Genomic DNA, 19,422 nt, shown 5'->3' with positions numbered 1-19,422 from the left:
CCCAAGAGATATCTAGATGTCATATCTGATGAAAACATACTCTTAACTGAAGAAATAACAAATTGTATTAGTCTTAAAATGTCTCCAAACCTTCAAAATCCACAGTAAGTTGAAGAATGGAGCACTGTGTTTTAATAACCTCTCCATAGTCCTTGTATGCTAAATAGAGCACTTAAAAACTATTTCAGTATTTAGCTAGTTCCCGGTTTCATTGAAACAGATGGAAATGTTCTATGTTGATAGTCTTCCTGTTTCCTTGACAAGTAAACAGCATCTATCCAGTTTCTAATATATGCCATGGATGCAGTTTATCTTTTAATCTTGTCAACTCTATCTTGCGAATGAGGAAACTGAATTTAGCCCAGATGATATACACCTAGAAAATAGTACAGACACTATTTGAACTTTGTTCTAGTTAGCTCAAAATTCATATTGATTCCTATCTTTGCTATATAAAATGTAAATAGAGGCAAAGATAGTTCTGTTGAATTTGAATTTATAAATTTCAATGCTTAAAGGGTATGGGGGATTTAAAGAAATATTTATAACTACTTCCACCCCTCCCATGAGACAAGAGTGTCAGTACTTAAATTAGAATATTAGGTGGAATGTATCTTGATATTCTAAAATGCTCACCAAGATCTCATGTTTATTGACAAATAATGTTGAAACACTTTATAGTCTTTATTTTCTCTATCTTGGTTTACCAATGAAATTCATGTTAGTTTGGGATTTTGTTTTTTACTTCCTAGAAAGCAGGGATATCTATGAATATGAAAATGATGTAAACAATAACAAATATCATAGAATATTATACCTTTTATGATATTTTCTAGCTCAGTGTTAAAGCATTAGTTGCTCAGTTGTGTCTGACTCTTTGTGACCCCATGGACTGTAGCCCGCCAAGTTCCTATGTCCATGGAATTCTCCAGGCAAGAATGCTGGAGTGGGTTGCCATTCCCTTCTCCAGGGGATCTTCCTGACTCAGGGATCAAACCCAGGTCTCCTGCATTGCAGGTGGATTCTTTACCATCTGAGTCACCAGGGAAGTCCCATGTATAATAATGTATCATCCATCAGGGATTTATAGGGTAAGAATTTTGTCCAATTAATTACCTTGTAGTCTGGACAAAAGCCAGCTTTTGCCTTTACTCCTGTACATGACAACTTCCTCTTTTGAAAACTTTCCCTGTTTGCAGACAAACACAATTTCCCCATTTATTTATTTGTTAATTTTACCTGCAAATGGGTATAGGAGTAGGTACCACCCCAGGGTTGCATTCTTGGAAGATGTGGTTACACAGCAAAGCTTCAGCAGCTGGCCGGCAGAATGGGCTCACTGCTTTCAGTTCATTCCAGGCAGTATGAACCAGTAGTTCTTGGGCCTCCTCAGGGTCTGCGTAGGAGTTGTTGAAGAAAACAAGAGTGTCTTTTGCCAGGACAGCATTGCACACCTCCCCTCTGTACTGGGCGCAGTAGCCTTTGTTATCTTTCTGTGGCTTGCTGAAAGAAGCAGTGAACAACATTCCGGATCACATGCTGTTTCTGAGCATTCAATCTGCCTTTTTGTTTATTTTCCATTTCCACATCTGCATCACAGAAATAGAAGATTGTACTGGCAAATTGGTTGAAATGTTCCATCTGAATATTGTCATTTCCAGCAGCAATTATATTACCTCTAGCTACTCCAGAGGTTGTGATGAAGATCCAAATTGATAACCATGTGGAAACTTTGGAAACTCTCAAGGCCAGAATGTGTGGGAGTATTTTTTATTATTTCCATCATAAATAAAATATGACTCCACATTTCTTACAAATAAGCTGACGTAGCAACAAATACATCTACAAAACACATCCATCATGATGATTAATAAGTGACTGTGTGTAGTAATTGGTCTGATCCCCAAACTTGCAGCTTTATGAACATGAAAAGTGAAAAGTGAAAGTCACTCAGTTGTGTCTGACTCTTTGTGGCCCCGTGGACTGTACCCTGCCACACTTCTCTGTCCATGGGATTCTCTAGGCAAGAATACTGGAACAGGTTGTCATTCTCTTCTCCAGGGGATCTTCCCAACCCAGGGTTCGAACCTAGATCTCCTGCATTGCAGGCAGACTCTTTACCAACTGAGCCTCTAGGGAAGCAAAGCAAAGCAAAGCTCAGTCATGTCTGACTCTTTGTGACCCCCTGGACTCTAGTCCTCCAGGCTCCTCTGTCCATTGAATTCTCCCTTAATTTATTTAAATGTTATGATAGGTAAGCATTTTAATTTTGTGGCACACATCTTCAATATTCAGATCCTACCACCCACATATCTTCCAAACATTCCATTAAAGAATAAGAAGAAAGGCACACAGGGAGGAGAAAGCATTGGACTCTCAGATAAGAGTCTCTATGACTCTCAGAGGAGCTAAGTAGCATCTTCAATTTTGCCATTTTCTCACCAAATGTCTTAGGGAAAGTCATCTGGTCACTTAAGATGCCATATTCTATAAAGTGATGTAAATAATTATCCTGAACCCAGGTTATTGTGTATTTATTCATAGGTAATAAAAGTACTGGCATAAAAATAAGATTAAAAAGTTATCTGTTATAATGATTGAAGAGGACAGTAAGGAAAATGAAAATACTGCCGATGTTTTCTCCACATATCCACTCTTCCCTTAATGCAGTGCTGAGAATTATAGCTCCTATACACCTTTATGGAGGACAGTGAAGAGGAACTAAAATGCCTCTTGATGAAAGTGAAAGAGGAGAGTGAAAAAGTTGGCTTAAAGCTCAACATTCAGAAAACAAAGATCATGGCATCTGATCCCATCACTTCATGGGAAATAGATGGGGAAACAGTGGAAACAGTGTCAGACTTTATTTTTTGGGCTCCAAAATCACTGCAGATGGTGACTGCAGCCATGAAATTAAAAGACGCTTACTCCTTGGAAGAAAAATTACGACCAACCTAGATAGCATATTCAAAAGCAGAGACGTTACTTTGCCAACAAAGGTCTGTCTAGTCAAGGCTATGGTTTTTCCAGTGGTCATGTATGGATGTGAGAGTTGGACTGTGAAGAAAGCTGAGCGCCAAAGAATTGATGCTTTTGAACTGTGGTGTTGGAGAAGACTCTTGAGAGTCCCTTGAACTGCAAGGAGATCCAACCAGTCCATTCTGAAGGAGATCAGCCCTGGGATTTCTTTGGAAGGAATGATGCTAAAACTGAAGCTCCAGTACTTTGGCCACCTCATGCGAAGAGTTGACTCATTGGAAAAGACTCATGCTGGCAGGGATTGGGGGCAGGAGGAGAAGGGGACGACCGAGGATGAGATGGCTGGATGGCATCACTGACTCGATGGACATGAGTCTGAGTGAACTCCGGGAGTTGGTGATGGACAGGGAGCCCTGGCATGCTGTGATTCATGGGGTTGCAAAGAGTTGGACACGACTGAGCAACTGAACTGAACTGAACTGATACTCACTTGACAAATATTTATTGAGCACTTATTACGTGCAGGCACTGTAATGGTCTCAACATGTCTTTATGCCTTCCATCAGATGTGTTAACGTGATGCGAATTCAAGTTGCTTTCTCATTTAGATTTGTACATCTGTTGGAATTTAGCATTTTATTATCTTTATATAAAGGATTTCAAGAAAAGAAAACTAAACAACTGAAATTTATTTAATTGAAGTGTTTTAACTGCTAACAGATCTCATCTGAATTTGAAAAATTGATTCGAAATTATCATTGACTTGTCTTTGAAGCAAATCTATTAAATGAGATACAACTCATTCAGGTAAAGCAATGAACTTCCATGAAATATTATATTTTAAAATAATGTTTTCTAATATAGAATCATTTTCTAATTCATATTAGCATTTTACTAATTAGTTAACATGAATTTTATTGTATTACTTGTAGTTTATTGGGGGTTTTAAAAATGAAGGTTTTGAATAAGGGAACACAAAACTCCCAAGAAAACCTGGGCCCTATAAGGTTGAGAAAACACCAGAAACAGCTCATGACTCAACTTCTGAGGAAACCCAAGGTAGGAAGACACTAAGAAAGTTCGAGAGAAGCAAGGATACTGTGCTTTAAGAAACTGAATAATAATACCTAATAACTGGAAATAACTCAAACTGTTTTACAAAATGTCATACATATTGATAATCCTTCCTTAAAAAGAGAGGAAGTGTGACTATTTTCACTTAAAAAAAATGTATCATGTAAAAGTTAAATATTTATTTCTCCTGGTCTGAGTTGAGAATTAATCATCTGTTTCATTATCATATGATAACTATTGAATAACACTTCTCTATTTTTCCATTAATAGTTTTAAATGAAAAGTTCATGATTTTGTTCTTTAATTACATAAGCAAAACCATTTTTTTTTGAAAAAAAATTGGAAACTAAGAAAAATTACACAAAGGAAAAGTTAATGAAAGTAGCCTGAGAGATAAGGGTTATTAATAATGAATTAACCAATTCTTTTCTCTGAATTTCTGCTGCTTTTCTTTTAAAAAGCCCTAGAAAAATCTTTGGAACAACCTCAGTGTGAATTAATAGCACTGAGTCCTCACTGATTTTTGAGCACTAGCTACAAAATGCAAAAGAAAAAAAAAAAAAGAAAAAGCAGAATAGGCTTTTAATAGAAGGGAGAAGATCTTGGTTTTAATTTTGGTTTGTCTTCATACCAGCTTGACGATAACCAGCCTGTGAAAACTGTTTGCATCCTGGGAAAAACCATACAAAGTGTATGTTCTTGCTAATTTTCTGTCTTGCTGATGTTTTGTGAGCATTAAAGACAGCTTTCATAGATTATCGTTACTTTATTAGCCCACAAGACAAGGGATATTTAGCATCAAGTATATATGTGTGTGTGTGTATGTATACTATGTAATATATCTCCCTTATTTTGGCAACTTATAAACCTCAAATTTTATGTGATGATCAAATTTCTGAGGCCAGATATGGAAGCCAATTGGGCCATTGTTTTTCCCTCAACCTCCTAATCTTATCACTTAAAATTTTTTTTAAGGAGCTCACAGCAAAACCTAGGGGAAAAGATGAATGCAAAAAATTTCCATTGGTGCCTTCTGCCTTTTGCAAGTGATGAGTCCCCTTTCTGTCCAGCTGAAGTCATGTTTCTCCACATGTAGCTCTTGAGACTGCAGATGGAGCAACAGCAGAGGCAGCCGGTTCTGTTGCGCATTCAGCAATGGGACAGAGGTTGCAGGGATCTGTTCACAGAGTGCTGGTCATTTTGGAATAATCTGCCAAACTTCCTCCAAAAATTCTAGTTAATATGGCACTTGCAGTCTGTCCCTCTCTCGCCTCCTGACAAACTAAACCTGACTGACCTCTCTTTCTGTATAGTTTCTTTTTTGGAGTCAGCAACTGATGTTTGATCCCAGCCTTTCTAGTTTCTCTTGTAACAGGCAACTCTCCTTGATCAAATGAAATATTTGAAGGATTCTTACTGCGTTTTTGCTTTTATTTTCTCTCTGCTTTAGCATGTGTGACTCCCTTTCAGTAGAATACAGTTGGCCTTTGAGCAACACAGGTTTGAATTACTTGGATCCACTTATACGCAGTTCTTTTCAATAAATACTACAGTCCTATACCATCCCATGCGTGGTTAGTTGAATCCAAGGATGCAAAATGTGAATATGGAGGAACCACATAGACATAGGGCCGACTATAAGATACTGATTGGTGCCCCAGCCACTGACTTGTGCAAGGGTCCACTGTTTTAAAATGTGATGTTCTAGTTTCTATGAGAGACATCTACTCCCATTGAATACATTATCCAATGGCACATTCAGATGACCAGCCATGCCATGGTTGGTGGGGACAACCCCACTACCTCAGTGGAAATGCCACACCTTCTTTTCCTGCCTTCCAATGTGAGAACTGTACCTCTCCTTCGATGGTGACACACCTTTGTTATATAGCAACTGCCCAGCCTCTCATTGTACTTATGCAATGGTCAAGGCTCTACATCACCCTCAGTCTCCAAAGCAAACTGGCATTGTTTTTATCCTTTCATGTCTAATGTCTTTGTATGTGATTGTGTGGCTCAGAGGTAAAGAATCTGCCTGCAATGCAGGAGGTACAGGAGATGCAAGTTGGGTCTGTGGGTCAGGAAGATCCCTTGGAAGAGGGCATGACAACCCACTCCAGTATTCTTGCCTGGAGAACACCATGGATAGAGGAGCCTGGCATGCTGCAGTCCATAGCGTGGTGAAGAGTTGGACACTTGGCACACATGCCTGCACCTTCTCTAAGATGGGGTCAGGTCAAACTTGGCGCTCTGCCCCTGTTTATATCACCTGTGAGTTAAACATGGTATTTATATTTTTGAATGGTCGAAGAAATCAAAAGGAGTGAAAATTAAATGAAATTCAAATTTCAGTATCCAGAAGTTACGTTTTATTGGAACACAGCCCAGTTCATCCATTTCCAAATTGTCTTTGGTTGCTTTTGTGCTGCCATAGCAGAGCTGAGTAGTTGCAACAGTAACTGTATGGCCCACAAATCCCTATACTTACTGTCTTGTCCTTTGCAGAAAACCAAAGTTCCTTGTGATACCACAAGTGAAAAATGGTATGGGAGTTTCTTTAGTTAGCATTTATTTGACTATAATCAGTTAAAAATTTGCATTTGCATTTAGTTCTATGCAAATGATTTCTGTCCTTGAGCCCTTAGGTTTGTGCATGCTTCCATTATTATGTGGTTCTATAATGTGTGTGTGTGTGTGTGTGTGTGTGTGTGCATGCGTGCTTAATCGCTCAGTCATGTCCAACTCTTTGCAACCCTTTGATTGTAGCCCACCTGGGTCTTCTGTCCATGTGATTTTCTAGGCAAGAGTACTGGAGTGGGTTGCCATTTCCTTCCCCAGAGGATCTTCCAGACCCAGTGTGTGTATGTATATGTCCCCTAGTAAAATGTCAATTCCTTGGGTGCAGAGAATACATAAAATTTCTTTCATTTCTCCACTTTCCAATATAGCGCCAGAATTAGAGTTAGTCTTTTTTAACAGCGTAATCGTATTTCTTTATATTTGGCTGCATCAGGTGTTTGTTGTGGCGTGCGGGATCTTCATTGCATCATGTGCAATCTTTCATTGCAGTGCATGAAACTTTCTAGTTGTGTCACGTGGGTTCCAGAGCACATGGGCTCAGTAGCTGCAGCATGTGGGTTGAATTGCTCTGTGGCACGTAGAATCTTAGTTCTCCATCCAGAAATCACACCTGCGTCCCCTGCATTGCAAGGTGGATTTTTAACCACTGGACCACCAGGGAAGTTTCCTAGAGTGAGTGGCTTAAAGATGCATAGAGAAGACAGGCATGCTAAAGGGATGACCTGCATTTCTACGGGTGACCTGCATTTCAATGTACCTTTTTCCATGTATATGCCACATATCTCTTCAGTAAGTATTCAGCTCCTCTATTGTATCCTTCAGGTCAGTATGCTGTCTCTTAGAACTGTGATAGCCTCCTAATTCTCAAATAGGTGAAGCCACCTAATTCTCAAATACCTGATAATTTTATTTATCAGGTAAATAAATGCATCAAAGCTATATGAATTGGGAGAAAGATTGAGAACACACTAAATTTTCTTAGGCTATGAATTATTATTTAGGCTATGAATGATTTCATTCCATGGAATTACAATCAATGGCTTGAGTTGTAGGTCCTGTTAAATGTGCTAGATGGGTTAGCATTATAGTTATAAATCTGTGTTTTTGACTCTGACTATCTACTTTGGCCACCTCATGTCACGAGTTGACTCATTGGAAAAGACTCTGATGCTGGGAGGGATTGGGGGCAGGAGGAGAAGGGGACGACAGAGGATGAGATGGCTGGATGGCATCACTGACTTGATGGACGTGAGTCTGAGTGAACTCCAGGAGTTGGTGATGGACAGGGAGGCCTGGTGCACTGTGATTCATGGGGTTGCAAAGAGTTGGACACACGACTGAGCGACTGAACTGAACTGAACTGATCTGAGCTCAGATTGAGGTTTTGTAGTTAGCTATGTGGTCTGGACAGCTCTTTGTGCCTCAAGTTCCTCTTATAAAGAAAGAGGGATGATAGTTCTTGTCCCATAAAGTTGCTGAAATATTAATATGAGAAAAGTGGTGCTTAAAATGTCTGCAGAACTTAACTATTATTATTATTTTAATCAACCATTTTGATGGGGGCTTCCAGATTGCACGATGGTAAAGAATCCACCTGCCAATGCAGGAGACTCAAGAGACACAGGTTCCATCCCTGGACTGGGAAGATCCACTGAAGTAGGAGATGGCAACTTACTCCAGTATTCCTTCCTGAAAAATTCCATGGACAGAGGAGCCTTGTGGGCTACCATCCATGGAGTAGAGTACAATCCAAAGAGTAGGACATCACGGAGCAACTGGGTACACACTATCATTCTGAATCTTGATTTCATCATTTGTAAAATTAGGTTAAAATAGGTACCACACATCATAGAATTTTTATGAAAGTCAATTTGTGCAAATAAAACATTGTAAATTTCAGAATGTTATAAGGTGTTACTTTCTTATCTGCAGGATAAAGCTATAAGGGAGCGTTTGGGAGTCAGTGGTGTTTCTCTTTTCCAAGCCTATCATTTACTTGATGTATGAGTCACTTATGGTCTCCAATTCCAAGTAACTCTCTTAATTTCTTTTCCATACAGTAGGGATAATAATAGTACCTATTTCATAGGGATGTCCCAAGGATAAATTTTTAAAATATATGTAGAACTCTTAGCATAGCGCCTGATACATAGTAAGTACTCAATAGATAGTACCTATCTTCATCATCTTTTTGTGAAAGTATTTAAAGGATTAGAAATTAGAGAGTTTCTGAAAGATTATAGTGCTCAACAAATAATAGATAATAAATGGCATGTCAAACAAAGCAAAACAAAACATTGGTGTAATAACAATACCTTACCTCCATTCTAGTACCAGGAAAGGGAGTTTCCACAGGAAATCAAAGTAAAGGAGAAAAGAAACAAAGGTTAGTACATTTTCATCTCAAGGCTTGTAAGAGATAATTTTGATACCTCTAAGTTTCTGAAAAGTTCTCTGCCTCTGCTAAGAGGCCAGATCCTACATTAAGGAAAGTAAGAAAATATTAAATGTCTCTAGGAACTGAATTCTTTTTAAGATGAGTCAACCATGGCATCATTAGCCTAGGCAGGATCATAGTCCAGTTTTTCCTTTGTTGGCCACCCAGGGACTTTTCAACAAGAAAGCAAGGAGTGGAGGGCTGAACAGAAAAAGGAAAGAGGGGATGGGTGGTGGAGCCATTATTTTCACAGACCTGCTGTCCTCACGTGGTCATACAGGGTCTCACACTCAGAAGGGCTCCATGCTTAGTTTAGTGTCCTGCTGTGATCATCTTGAAACACTTAATAATTTTCTAACAAGGGGCCCCACATTTTCTGGGTAGAACAGATGGAAGAAACATGAGGAAATTCTTAAAGAGAAAATGGCATATAATTCAGAAGGGGTAAAGACAGAATCTAATAGCAGCTGGACAAGGAAACTTGTTGAAACATGAAAAGACCAAGGTTCTGAATATGAACAAGCCCTCAATTTAAGAAGAGAGGATTCTGTACCATGGAGATGAACCAACATCAAAGGGAACCCAGCCATGGAAGCTGGGAAGAGATATCAAACTTACATAGGCTTCTATTTCAATGGCAAGTGAGAGGACAAAAAAATCAAAGTTGTTTAAAGGTGGTCAGTCTTTTCAAGAATATTAAGAGAATCAAAGGATGATTCACTAGACCTCCGTGTGTTTTATACAGAAATTTCTCCAGTCACATTTCTTTGGTCGGGGGCGGGGGGAATGGGGAGCAGGAAAGGGCTTCAAGAACCTTGCAATTATAAACAAGTGCTTTTATCTCAAAACTAGTTATTTTTAAAATTCTAAAAATTTCCAACCATCATCAATATTTGTAGTATCTTTTCAATTATCTGGAAAAGCCAATAAAACTTTGGCTCTCTTCTCAAACATACAGCCAATCTAATATGAAAAAGCTGCGTGATTATAAAAAGAATGCTCACCTCTTGGTACTAGCTGTGGGACAGCTGGTAGCAATTTAGTGCAGCTACTGGCTGTTATTCATTTATTCTTTTCTCTTTTATTAAAAACGAAAGCAAACACCTTTAATCAGTTGGAAACCAGATGAAACTACCATGAAATGCTGAGGGGTGGGGTCTGTTTTGTTGATAAGAACGCTCTCTGCCTATGGTGGCTGAAGCACTGGTGGGAGAGGGAGCTGTGTGCTCCTGCTACGTTACCCCAGGTCTCACAATTGTGGAGAACATTGCAAGGGACCCAACAGTGTGACTGTGAGACGTGGCAGAGAATGTGAAACATGATGGTGTATTCAGTTAGCTATGGTTATTATGAAACAGAGGCCAAAGTTATATTTTCTCTGTAATAATGTGAAACATCAGCTCAAGATATAGAAAATAAAAATATGAAATGAATGGATAAAAATGTCATATACATACATACATATATAATGGAATAATACTCAGCCATAAAAAAGACTGTAACAATGCCATTTTGCAGCAACATGGATGAACCAAGAGATTATCATACTAACTGAATTAAGTCAGATAAAGACAAATATCATATGATACTTATATGTGGAATCTCAACTCTGATACAAATGAACTTATTTACAGAACAGAAATAGAATCTTTTGCACATGGTTTTCTTGTTTCCCAGTACCTTTCATGGAAAAGACTATCTTTTCCCCATTGTATATTCTTTGGTGTTTTGTCATAAATTAATGGACAAATATGTGCCAACTCACATATATGTGTGAGTTTATTTCTGGGATCTTGATTCATTTCCATTTGTCTAGGTGTCTGTTTTTATGCCAGTTCTATACTGTTTTGGTTACTATAGTTTTGTAATATAGTTTGAAACCAGGAAGTGTGTTGCCTTCAGTTTGTTCTTCTTTCTTACAATTACTTAACTATTGGGGATCTTTTTTGATTCCATACAATTTTAGAATTGTTTGTTCTGTTTTTGTGAAAAATGTCACAGGAATTTTAATAGGAGTATATGAAATCTGAGTGAACTCCGGGAGTTGGTGATGGACAGGGAGGCCTGGCGTGCTGCAATTCATGGGGTCGCAAATAGTCAGACACGACTGAGCAACTGAACTGAACTGATATGAAATCCACAGATAGCTTTGGGTGGTGTAGACATTTTAACAATATTAATTCTTCTGATATATGAACACAGGATGTTATGTTAAGTCACTTTAGTTGTGTCCAACTCTTTACGACCCCATGGACTATAACTGGCCAGGCTCCTTTGTCCTTGGGATTCTCCAGGCAAGAATACTGGAATGAGTTGCCATTTAATTTCTGTCATCAGTGTCTTGTAATTTTCAGTGTACAGATCTTTCTCTTCCTAAGTTAAACTTATTACTAAGTACTTTTTTTTGTTTTTGGTGCTGTTGTAAATGGGATAGTTTTCTTTATTTCTTCTTCAGATATGAGTGTATTAAAAAAAACTGATTTCCATATGTTGATTTTATACGTAGAACTTACTTAATTCATTGATTAGTTCTAACAGATTTTGGTGGAGTTTTTAGGATTTTCTATGTATAAGACTGGGTCATCTGCAAACAGGGACAATTTTACTTCTTCCCTCCCGATTTGGATGCCTTTTATTTCTTTTAATTGCCTGATTGCTTGGGCTAGGACTTCCAGTACGATGTTGAATACAAATGGTGAGAATGGGCACGCCTGTCATGTTTCTGATCTTAGAGGAAAAGTGTGTAATATTTTGCTATTGAGTATGATATTGGCTGTGGGTTTGTTATATATGGCCCTTACTGGGTTGGAGTACATTCCTTATATCCAATTTGCTGAGAGTTTTTATTTTTAATGTATGTTGAATTTTGTTAAAAGCTTTTTCTGCATCTACTGAGAGGATCATATTTTTATCCTTAAAAATATGGATATATGTACATATATATGTACATACGTACATATATAATGGAATAATAGCCATAAAAAAGACTGAAATAGTGCCATTTTGAAGCACATGGATGAACCTAGAGATTATCATACTAACTGAATTAAGTCAGATAAAGACAAATATTAACTGATTTGTGTATGTTGAACCATTCTTGCATCCCAGAGATAAATCCCACTTGATCATGAAGCATGATTCTGTTAATGTGCTGTTGAATTTGGTTTGCTAGGATTTTATTGAGAATTTTTGCAACCATATCCATCAGGGATATTGATCTTTGGTTTTCTTGTATTGTCCTTATCTGGCATTGGTATCAGAGTAATAAAGACTGCTGTTAAGGCTTCTTTAAATGTTTGATAGAATTAATACCTGTGTCTATTTGGATGGCCTTTGGCTCTTCCAGGACTATGCTCATTACAGGGATCATGGGCTGTCTTGCTGGTCTCTGTCACAGGGCTGAGGGTTCTGAGGACAAAGCGCAGGCATCTTGCCAATAACATGGCATCCTGGTGAGTTTAAATGACAACTTGAGCCTTTTGAGGTTGTGACTGAAGGGGAAATGGAACTTCCTGGTTCATAGGGAGAGGATCCAAAAGTTCTTCTGGCTCCTTTTGATGACTAGCAGCAAATGTAAATGAGTCAGAAAAAGTATATCAGGTTTCCCAAATAATACATATGAATCTGGACATATTCATGGAAGAGTCTGGGGACAATGAAGGATGATCTTTATTTTTGTTGTTGTCTTTCAAACCCTAGAAATATCATTAGACATAATCCTGAGCCCTAGAAAAGATTTTTCCATTTCCAGTTTTCCTGCTGGGATACGTAAATAAACAGATGGAGTAAAAGCTTCAAAGTGAAACGCAGAGAATGTGACAAAAAGTACCGTTGACTGCAAAACACCAGGGGAGGATGGGGTGGCTGAAAAGGGAGAAAGGAGAGTTTGAGGTAAGGAAGCATTGCCAGAGTGTCAAGGGGAAGCATCAGGCTCTGGACCTCAGAGGCTAATGGAGAAAAGAAAGAAAGAAAGTGAAGTCACTCAGTCGTGTCCCACTCTTTGCAACCCCATGGACTGTAGCCTACCAGGGTCCTCTGTCCATGGGATTTTCCAGGCAAGAATACTAGATGGGTTGCCATTTCCTTCTCCAAGGGATCTTCCCAACCCAGGGATTGAACCCGGGCCTCCCTCACTGAGGGCAACGCTTTACTGTCTGAGCCACCAGGGAAGCACTAATGAGGCTAATGGAGAGAGATGCCAAAAACAGAAACGGAGAAAGCAGATGTCATGACTAAGCTCTGAGAGATCTGGCAAGCATAAGACCATGCTTTGACGTCATTCTGAATTAATGTGGTTCCATGCATCCCTTTTACACCAGAGTGGCCTCACTTTCCTGGAATATTGGTTCCCTATTTCCTGAAATAGGGAGCACCCTACAGTTGAGATGTAGTTTCCTAAATAATGACAAGGGGATACTTATGAGGCATTTAGCAACTCTAACTGGAAAGAACAGGTTCAGTTCAGTTCAGTTGCTTAGTCGTGTCTGACTCTTTGCAACCCCGTGGATGGACTGCAGCATGCCAGGCCTCACTGTCCATCACCAACTCCCAGAGTTTACTAAACTCATGTCCATTGAGTCAGTGATGCCATCCAACCATCTCATCCTCTGTCATCCCCTTATTCTCCTGCCCTCAATCTTTCCCAGCATCAGGGTCCTTTCAAATGAGCTCTTCACATCAGGTGGCCAAAGTATTGGAGTTTCAGCTTCAACATCAGTCCTTCCAATGAACATTCAAGACTGATCTCCTTTAGGATGGACTGGTTGGATCTCCCTGCAGTCCAAGGGGACTCTCAAGAGTCTTCTCCAACACCACACTTCAAAAGCATCAATTCTTTGGCGCTCAGCTTTCTTTATAGTCCAGTTCTCACATCCATACATGACTATTGGAAAAACCATAGTCTTGACTAGATGGACTTTTGTTGGCAAAGTAATGTCTCTGCTTTTTATATGCTGTCTAGGGGGATCATAACTTTTCTTCCAAGGAGTAAGTGTCTTTTAATTTCATGGCTACAGTCACCACCTGCAGTGATTTTGGAGCCCAGAAAAATAGTCAGCCACTTTTTCCACTGTTTCTCTGTCTATTTGCCATGAAGTGATGGGACCGGATGCCATGATCTTCATTTTCTGAATGTGGAGCTTTAAGCCAACTTTTTCACTCTCCTCTTTCACTTTCATCAAGAGGCTTTTGAGTTCCTCTTCACTTTCTGCCATAAGGGTGGTGTCATCTGCATATCGGAGGTTATTGATATTTCTCCCAGTAATCTTGATTCCAGCTTGTGCTTCATCCAGTCCAGCATTTCTCATGATGTACTCTGCATAGAAATTAAATAAGCAGGGTGACAATATACATCCTTGACATACTCCTTTTTCTATTTGGAACCAGTCTGCTGTTCCATGTCCAGTTCTAACTGTTGCTTCCTGACCTGCATACAGATTTCTCAAGAGGCAGGTTAGGTGGTCTGGTATTCCCATCTCTTTCAGAATTTTCCACAGTTTATTGTGGTCCACACAGTCAAAGGCTTTGGCATAGTCAATAAAGCAGAAATAGATGTTTTTCTGGAACTCTCTTGCTTTTTTGATGATCCAGCAGATGTTGGCAATTTGATCTCTGGTTCTTCTGTCTTTTCTAAAACCAGCTTGAACATCTGGAATTTCATGGTTCATGTATTGTTGAAGCCTAGCTTGGAGAATTTTGAGCATTACTTCACTAGTGTGTGAGAGGAATGCAACTGTGCGGTAGTTTGAGCATTCTTTGGCATTGCCTTTCTTTGGGATTGGAATGAAAACTGACCTTTTCCTGTTCTGTGGCCTCTGCTGAGTTTTGCAACTTTGCTGGCATGTTGAGTGCAGCACTTTCACAGCATCATCTTTCAGGATTTGAAATAGCTCAACTGGCATGCCATCAACTCCACTAGCTTTGTTCATAGTGATGCTTCCTAAGGCCCACTTGACTTCACATTCCAGGATGTCTGGCTCTAGGTGAGTGATCACACCATCGTGATATTCTGGGTCGTGAAGATCTTTTTTGTACAGTTCTTCTGTGTATTCTTGCCACCTCTTCTTAATATCTTCTGCTTCTGTTAGGTCCATACCATTTCTGTCCTTTATCGAGCCCATCTTTGCATGAAATGTTCCCTTGGTATCTCTAATTTTCTTGAAGAGATCTGTAGTCTTTCCCATTCTATTGTTTTCCTCCATTTCTTTGCACTGATCACTGAGGAAGGCTTCCTTATCTCTCCTCGCTATTCTTTGAAATTCTGCATTCAAATGTGTATATCTTTCCTTTTCTCCTTTGCTTTTCACTTGTTTTCTTTTCACAGCTATTTGTAAGGCCTCTCCAGACAGCCATTTTGCTTTTTTGCATTTCTTTTGCTTGGGGATGGTCTTGATCCTTGCCTCCTATACAATGTCACGAAACTCTCTCTGTAGTTCATCAGGCACTCTGTCTATCAAATCTAGACCCTTAAATCTATTTCTCACTTCCACTGTATAATCATAAAGGATTTGATTTAGGTCATACCTGAATGGTCTAGTGGTTTTCCCTACTTTCTTCAATTTAAGTCTGAATTTGGCAATAAGGAGTTCTTGATCTGAGCCATAGTCAGCTCCCAGTCTTGTTTTTGCTGACTGTATAGAGCTTCTCCATCTTTGGCTGTGAGTAATATAATCAATCTGATTTTGGTGTTGACCATGTGGTGATGTCCATGTGAACAGGTTAAGGAGAGAAATAAAAATGGCAGGTGTCTCAAGGGGTTCAGATGTCTTATTCCATTGCACTCATGAGATACCCTTTTAAAATGTGCATGAGGAAATTTTAGGAAAAGTAGAGGAGCTTGAAGTCTCATAGTAAGTGTGATGCAACAGGAAAAACAGATCGGGGATGAATGAATGGGTCTTGTGGCTTTTTATGAATTAGCTGTGTAAGGGAGTGTTATTCAAAAACAGTACCTCATACTTTCCAAACCCATTGACTAAAGTCAAATCATTGCTGGTTTCATTCTACATGAAATTACAGAAAGGTGAAATAGATGAATTAAGGTACACATTTTATAGGTTCCTTTCTCTGGACCAAAATTCTAGAAGAGAGATATATTGATAAATTACACAAAGATAAAGCAGGGGTTTTTCCTGCTTATTTGGGACTCCAGAAACAGAGAATTTACAAGGGCCCTTTAACCTGACATGAGGTCAGCCACATTAATGCAAAAATGGTAGTATGACACAGTTGGGTAGACAGCAGGACTGAGTTAGTGGTCTAAATTTTCTTTGGATTTTTTTTATAACATGGAAGTGATTCAGAAGTTGCTACAGGCCTCAAGAGGGATAAAGAAGGAGCTGACTTGGAGTTTAGCATGGATGGCATTGCAGAGAGCGCCAAGGTGATCAAGGGGCAAAGGTTGCATAATAGACTCTAGAGAGGGAATTGATGAAGGATTTGGCCGAGATGTAGAGGACTGTACTGCTACAGGAAGAGCCTCAGTGGGGCTGAGCCAGACAGGGAGGTCCTCTGGGTTCCCACCAAGCCAAGAGATGAGCTCACTAGTTCTACAGCTGTAGACTCTGGTTACCAAAGACTAGGGTGGTCCAGAGGACACCACTGCATAAATCCAAGACTCCTTCTCTCTTTCCATGTAAGGAAGAGATAGAAGTAGGAAGAGGAAGAGACGTGGTGGGGAATTGATCTTTGAATGCCTGAATAATGACCAGAAATGAAACTTTCTTCATATTAGCAACACTTATTTTCTCCTCTAACCAGTGGATGTATAGGTTAAGCTGGGTTAGATCAGTTTATTTTCTTGGATTTGAGTATTCATATGTAATTATTTCTCCCTCTCTCTGCACATACATATGTTATCAACATATAGATATAGTTATATAAATATATATTTACTGAACACTGGCTCCTGATCAATTATCAAACAAAACATAAGATAGTGAGACTAGAATCATTCCAAGTAATTTAAAGGCATCAAAAATGTAATCATTTAATTATCTCTTGAACCTTCTCATGTTCTTTTGTTTTATCTGTTATTGTTTGTCCTAGACATTTTCCTTAAAATCTCAGACACATCTAAACTCCTTGTACCACGTTTAGACACTTTTCAAACCTTATCTTTTCTCTCCTGACCTACCATCTACCTAATAAGTTTCATGCATCTCTCCTCTTCTCTGTTTACCAATTGTTGCTGTTGTTATATAGAATTTCATAACTTTTCCAGACTCCTGGAATAACCTAACCATGCCATGCCCCCTCATCTTTTGACACCTGACATCTGTTGATTTGACAAAGAATATATCTAACCATATTCACTTGTCTCCTCTAAAAAAAATTAAATTACTTCCCATTGATTAAAAAGTCCAGTCAGCCTACTCAGGCACTTCATAATCCAGCTAGATCTCACATTTCAAACCTTTCTTCCTCTCCTCCACCTCATCTCAGTCTCCATCATGACTTGCTATTTTCTGGACTCACTTTGACCTTGTCATCTCTAACTCAAATGGTACCTCTTTTCGAAGGATTCCCTTAAACTCTCTTCTTTCCTGCTGTTGTACTTTGTGCTTCTGCATGGAGCATAGTCTGTGCCGTGATGTCTGTGACTGATAGTCTTCCTTTTTAGACTGAGAGTCCCTGGAAGACTTGGACTCCACTGTTGATGATCCCATTCATGAATTAAGTTTGCATCCTTTACCTAATGCGATGGACTGAGCCTAGTGTATTTAATAAATGCACGTAAGAGTGCTTCATAGACAACAAGTGGTATGTGAAGAGTAGTCAGCTTATTATTATTTGTTAAAGTGAGTTGAATTTACTTTTAAGAATCTCACCCTTCTCTGGGAATATGACTTCCCATCAGTGGAAATTCTTGAATAATTGATGTGATATCTCAAGATACAGATATATTCTTGGAGGAGAAGGTGGAACGAATCTGGTTTTGAAATCTCTTTCCTTCATGGGTATGCCTCAGAGGGCCAGCCTTGTCCAGTGCTCCCTATGTATTTCTCTGTGTCCTTATTCACCTCATGCTAAAAATCACAAGCATTACTAGAAATTCCCTCATCAGGGAAGATCAAAGAAGTGGCACTGTAGTAAGAAATACCAGGCTCTGGGGAACTGGCTCTGGATACAGGTTCTACCAGTGCTTACCTTACATGTGAGGCCAAGCATCTCTCCGCTGACCCTTGGATGGTAGGCATGCTATGAATATTATCATGCCTGGCATTTCCTGATACAGGGATTATTTCCATCTCTAGGAATTCCACAGATGTTCTCAGAAGCCTTTGGGACATGTAAGTTTTAAAAATAAACCTTTATAACTCAACACAAATATCCTAGAAATCCATGTGTCAGCCCTTTTCCTTGAAAATATCTGCAGATCCTGCTATCACTTGCATGAAACAAGAAGGGGAAAAGCCATAAGGTAGATAATATATTTATAAGTAAAAATGCCCTAAAACATAGCCAATTGGAAATTGGCATAAGCATGTTAAATATCTGCCAACTTACTCTTTGAGAGCCTTGGAAAGCTTGATTAACCCCCAGAAAGAACGAGGAGGAAGAGAAAAAAGAGGAGGGGAAGGAAAGAAAAAGAAAGGGAGGGAGGGAAGAAGGAAGAATGCAGGGAAGGAAAGAAGTAGGGAAGGAGGGAGAGAGGGAAGAATAAAAAAAGAAAGGGAAGAAAAGAATATGAAAGAGAAAGATATGGAAAGAAATGAACTCCTGGAAGCTGTTTCATATCACTTAGGCAGGCATTTAAGAATTTAATTTTTGAAGCAATGAATTTCCCAAAATCAATTATTTTGGTCAACCTTTGGAGTTGTCCCTATGGAGGAAGAAATATCCCAAATGAGCCTGGAGTAAGAGATTAAAAGAAAAGAAAAGATGTTCCCTAGCGAAGGATGTTGTGGAATAGTACCAACTCTCTCTTCTCCTCAGTCAGTCAGTTCAGTCGCTCAGTCATGTCCAACTCTTGGCGACCCCATGGACTGCAGCACTCTAGGCTTCCCTGTCCATCACCAACTCCCAGAGCTTGCTCAAACTCATGTCCATCGAGTCAGAGATGCCATCAAACCATCTCATCCTCTGTCGTCCCCTTCTCCTCTCCTGAAAGAGTGCAATTGCGAACAGCCATCCTACCTGCTATACTGATGGTGGCTGCAGCCTTTGCAGTACTGAATTTCTCTCCGTGCTTGTTAGTAGCTATGCACGTGTAGAGTCCTGGCTTGGTGATAAACAGCTGCAGTCTTGAGTCAATTACTCGGTCTTTCACACTTTCTTGAATAGACCCAGAAGAAACCTGGTGGAGTCGGGGGGGAAAAAGAAGATAGAATTAGGTCAAGAATTTCTAATAT

At 39.3% G+C, this 19,422-nt stretch overlaps 1 protein-coding gene across 1 annotated transcript in view; it reads right to left on the bottom strand.

The window, feature by feature from the left end:
* The window catches only part of MUSK (muscle associated receptor tyrosine kinase), a 93,294-nt gene that overhangs the window by 13,764 nt on the left and 60,108 nt on the right, over positions 1 to 19,422 (bottom strand). Inside the window, exons 7-9 of the mRNA XM_040238549.1 lie at positions 19,208 to 19,367; positions 8,954 to 8,960; positions 1,240 to 1,503 (exon numbers count right to left, since the gene is read on the bottom strand). Of these exons, the coding sequence (XP_040094483.1) occupies positions 1,240 to 1,503; positions 8,954 to 8,960; positions 19,208 to 19,367 (431 nt within the window). The remainder of the gene's footprint in view (positions 1 to 1,239; positions 1,504 to 8,953; positions 8,961 to 19,207; positions 19,368 to 19,422) is intronic.

The sequence above is a fragment of the Oryx dammah genome, unplaced genomic scaffold, assembly GCF_014754425.2.
Source record: "Oryx dammah isolate SB20612 unplaced genomic scaffold, SCBI_Odam_1.1 HiC_scaffold_1, whole genome shotgun sequence".
Classification (NCBI taxonomy): domain Eukaryota; kingdom Metazoa; phylum Chordata; class Mammalia; order Artiodactyla; family Bovidae; genus Oryx; species Oryx dammah.
The sequence above is the reverse complement of the archived record's forward strand: the minus strand, read 5'-3'. Positions and strand labels throughout refer to the sequence as shown.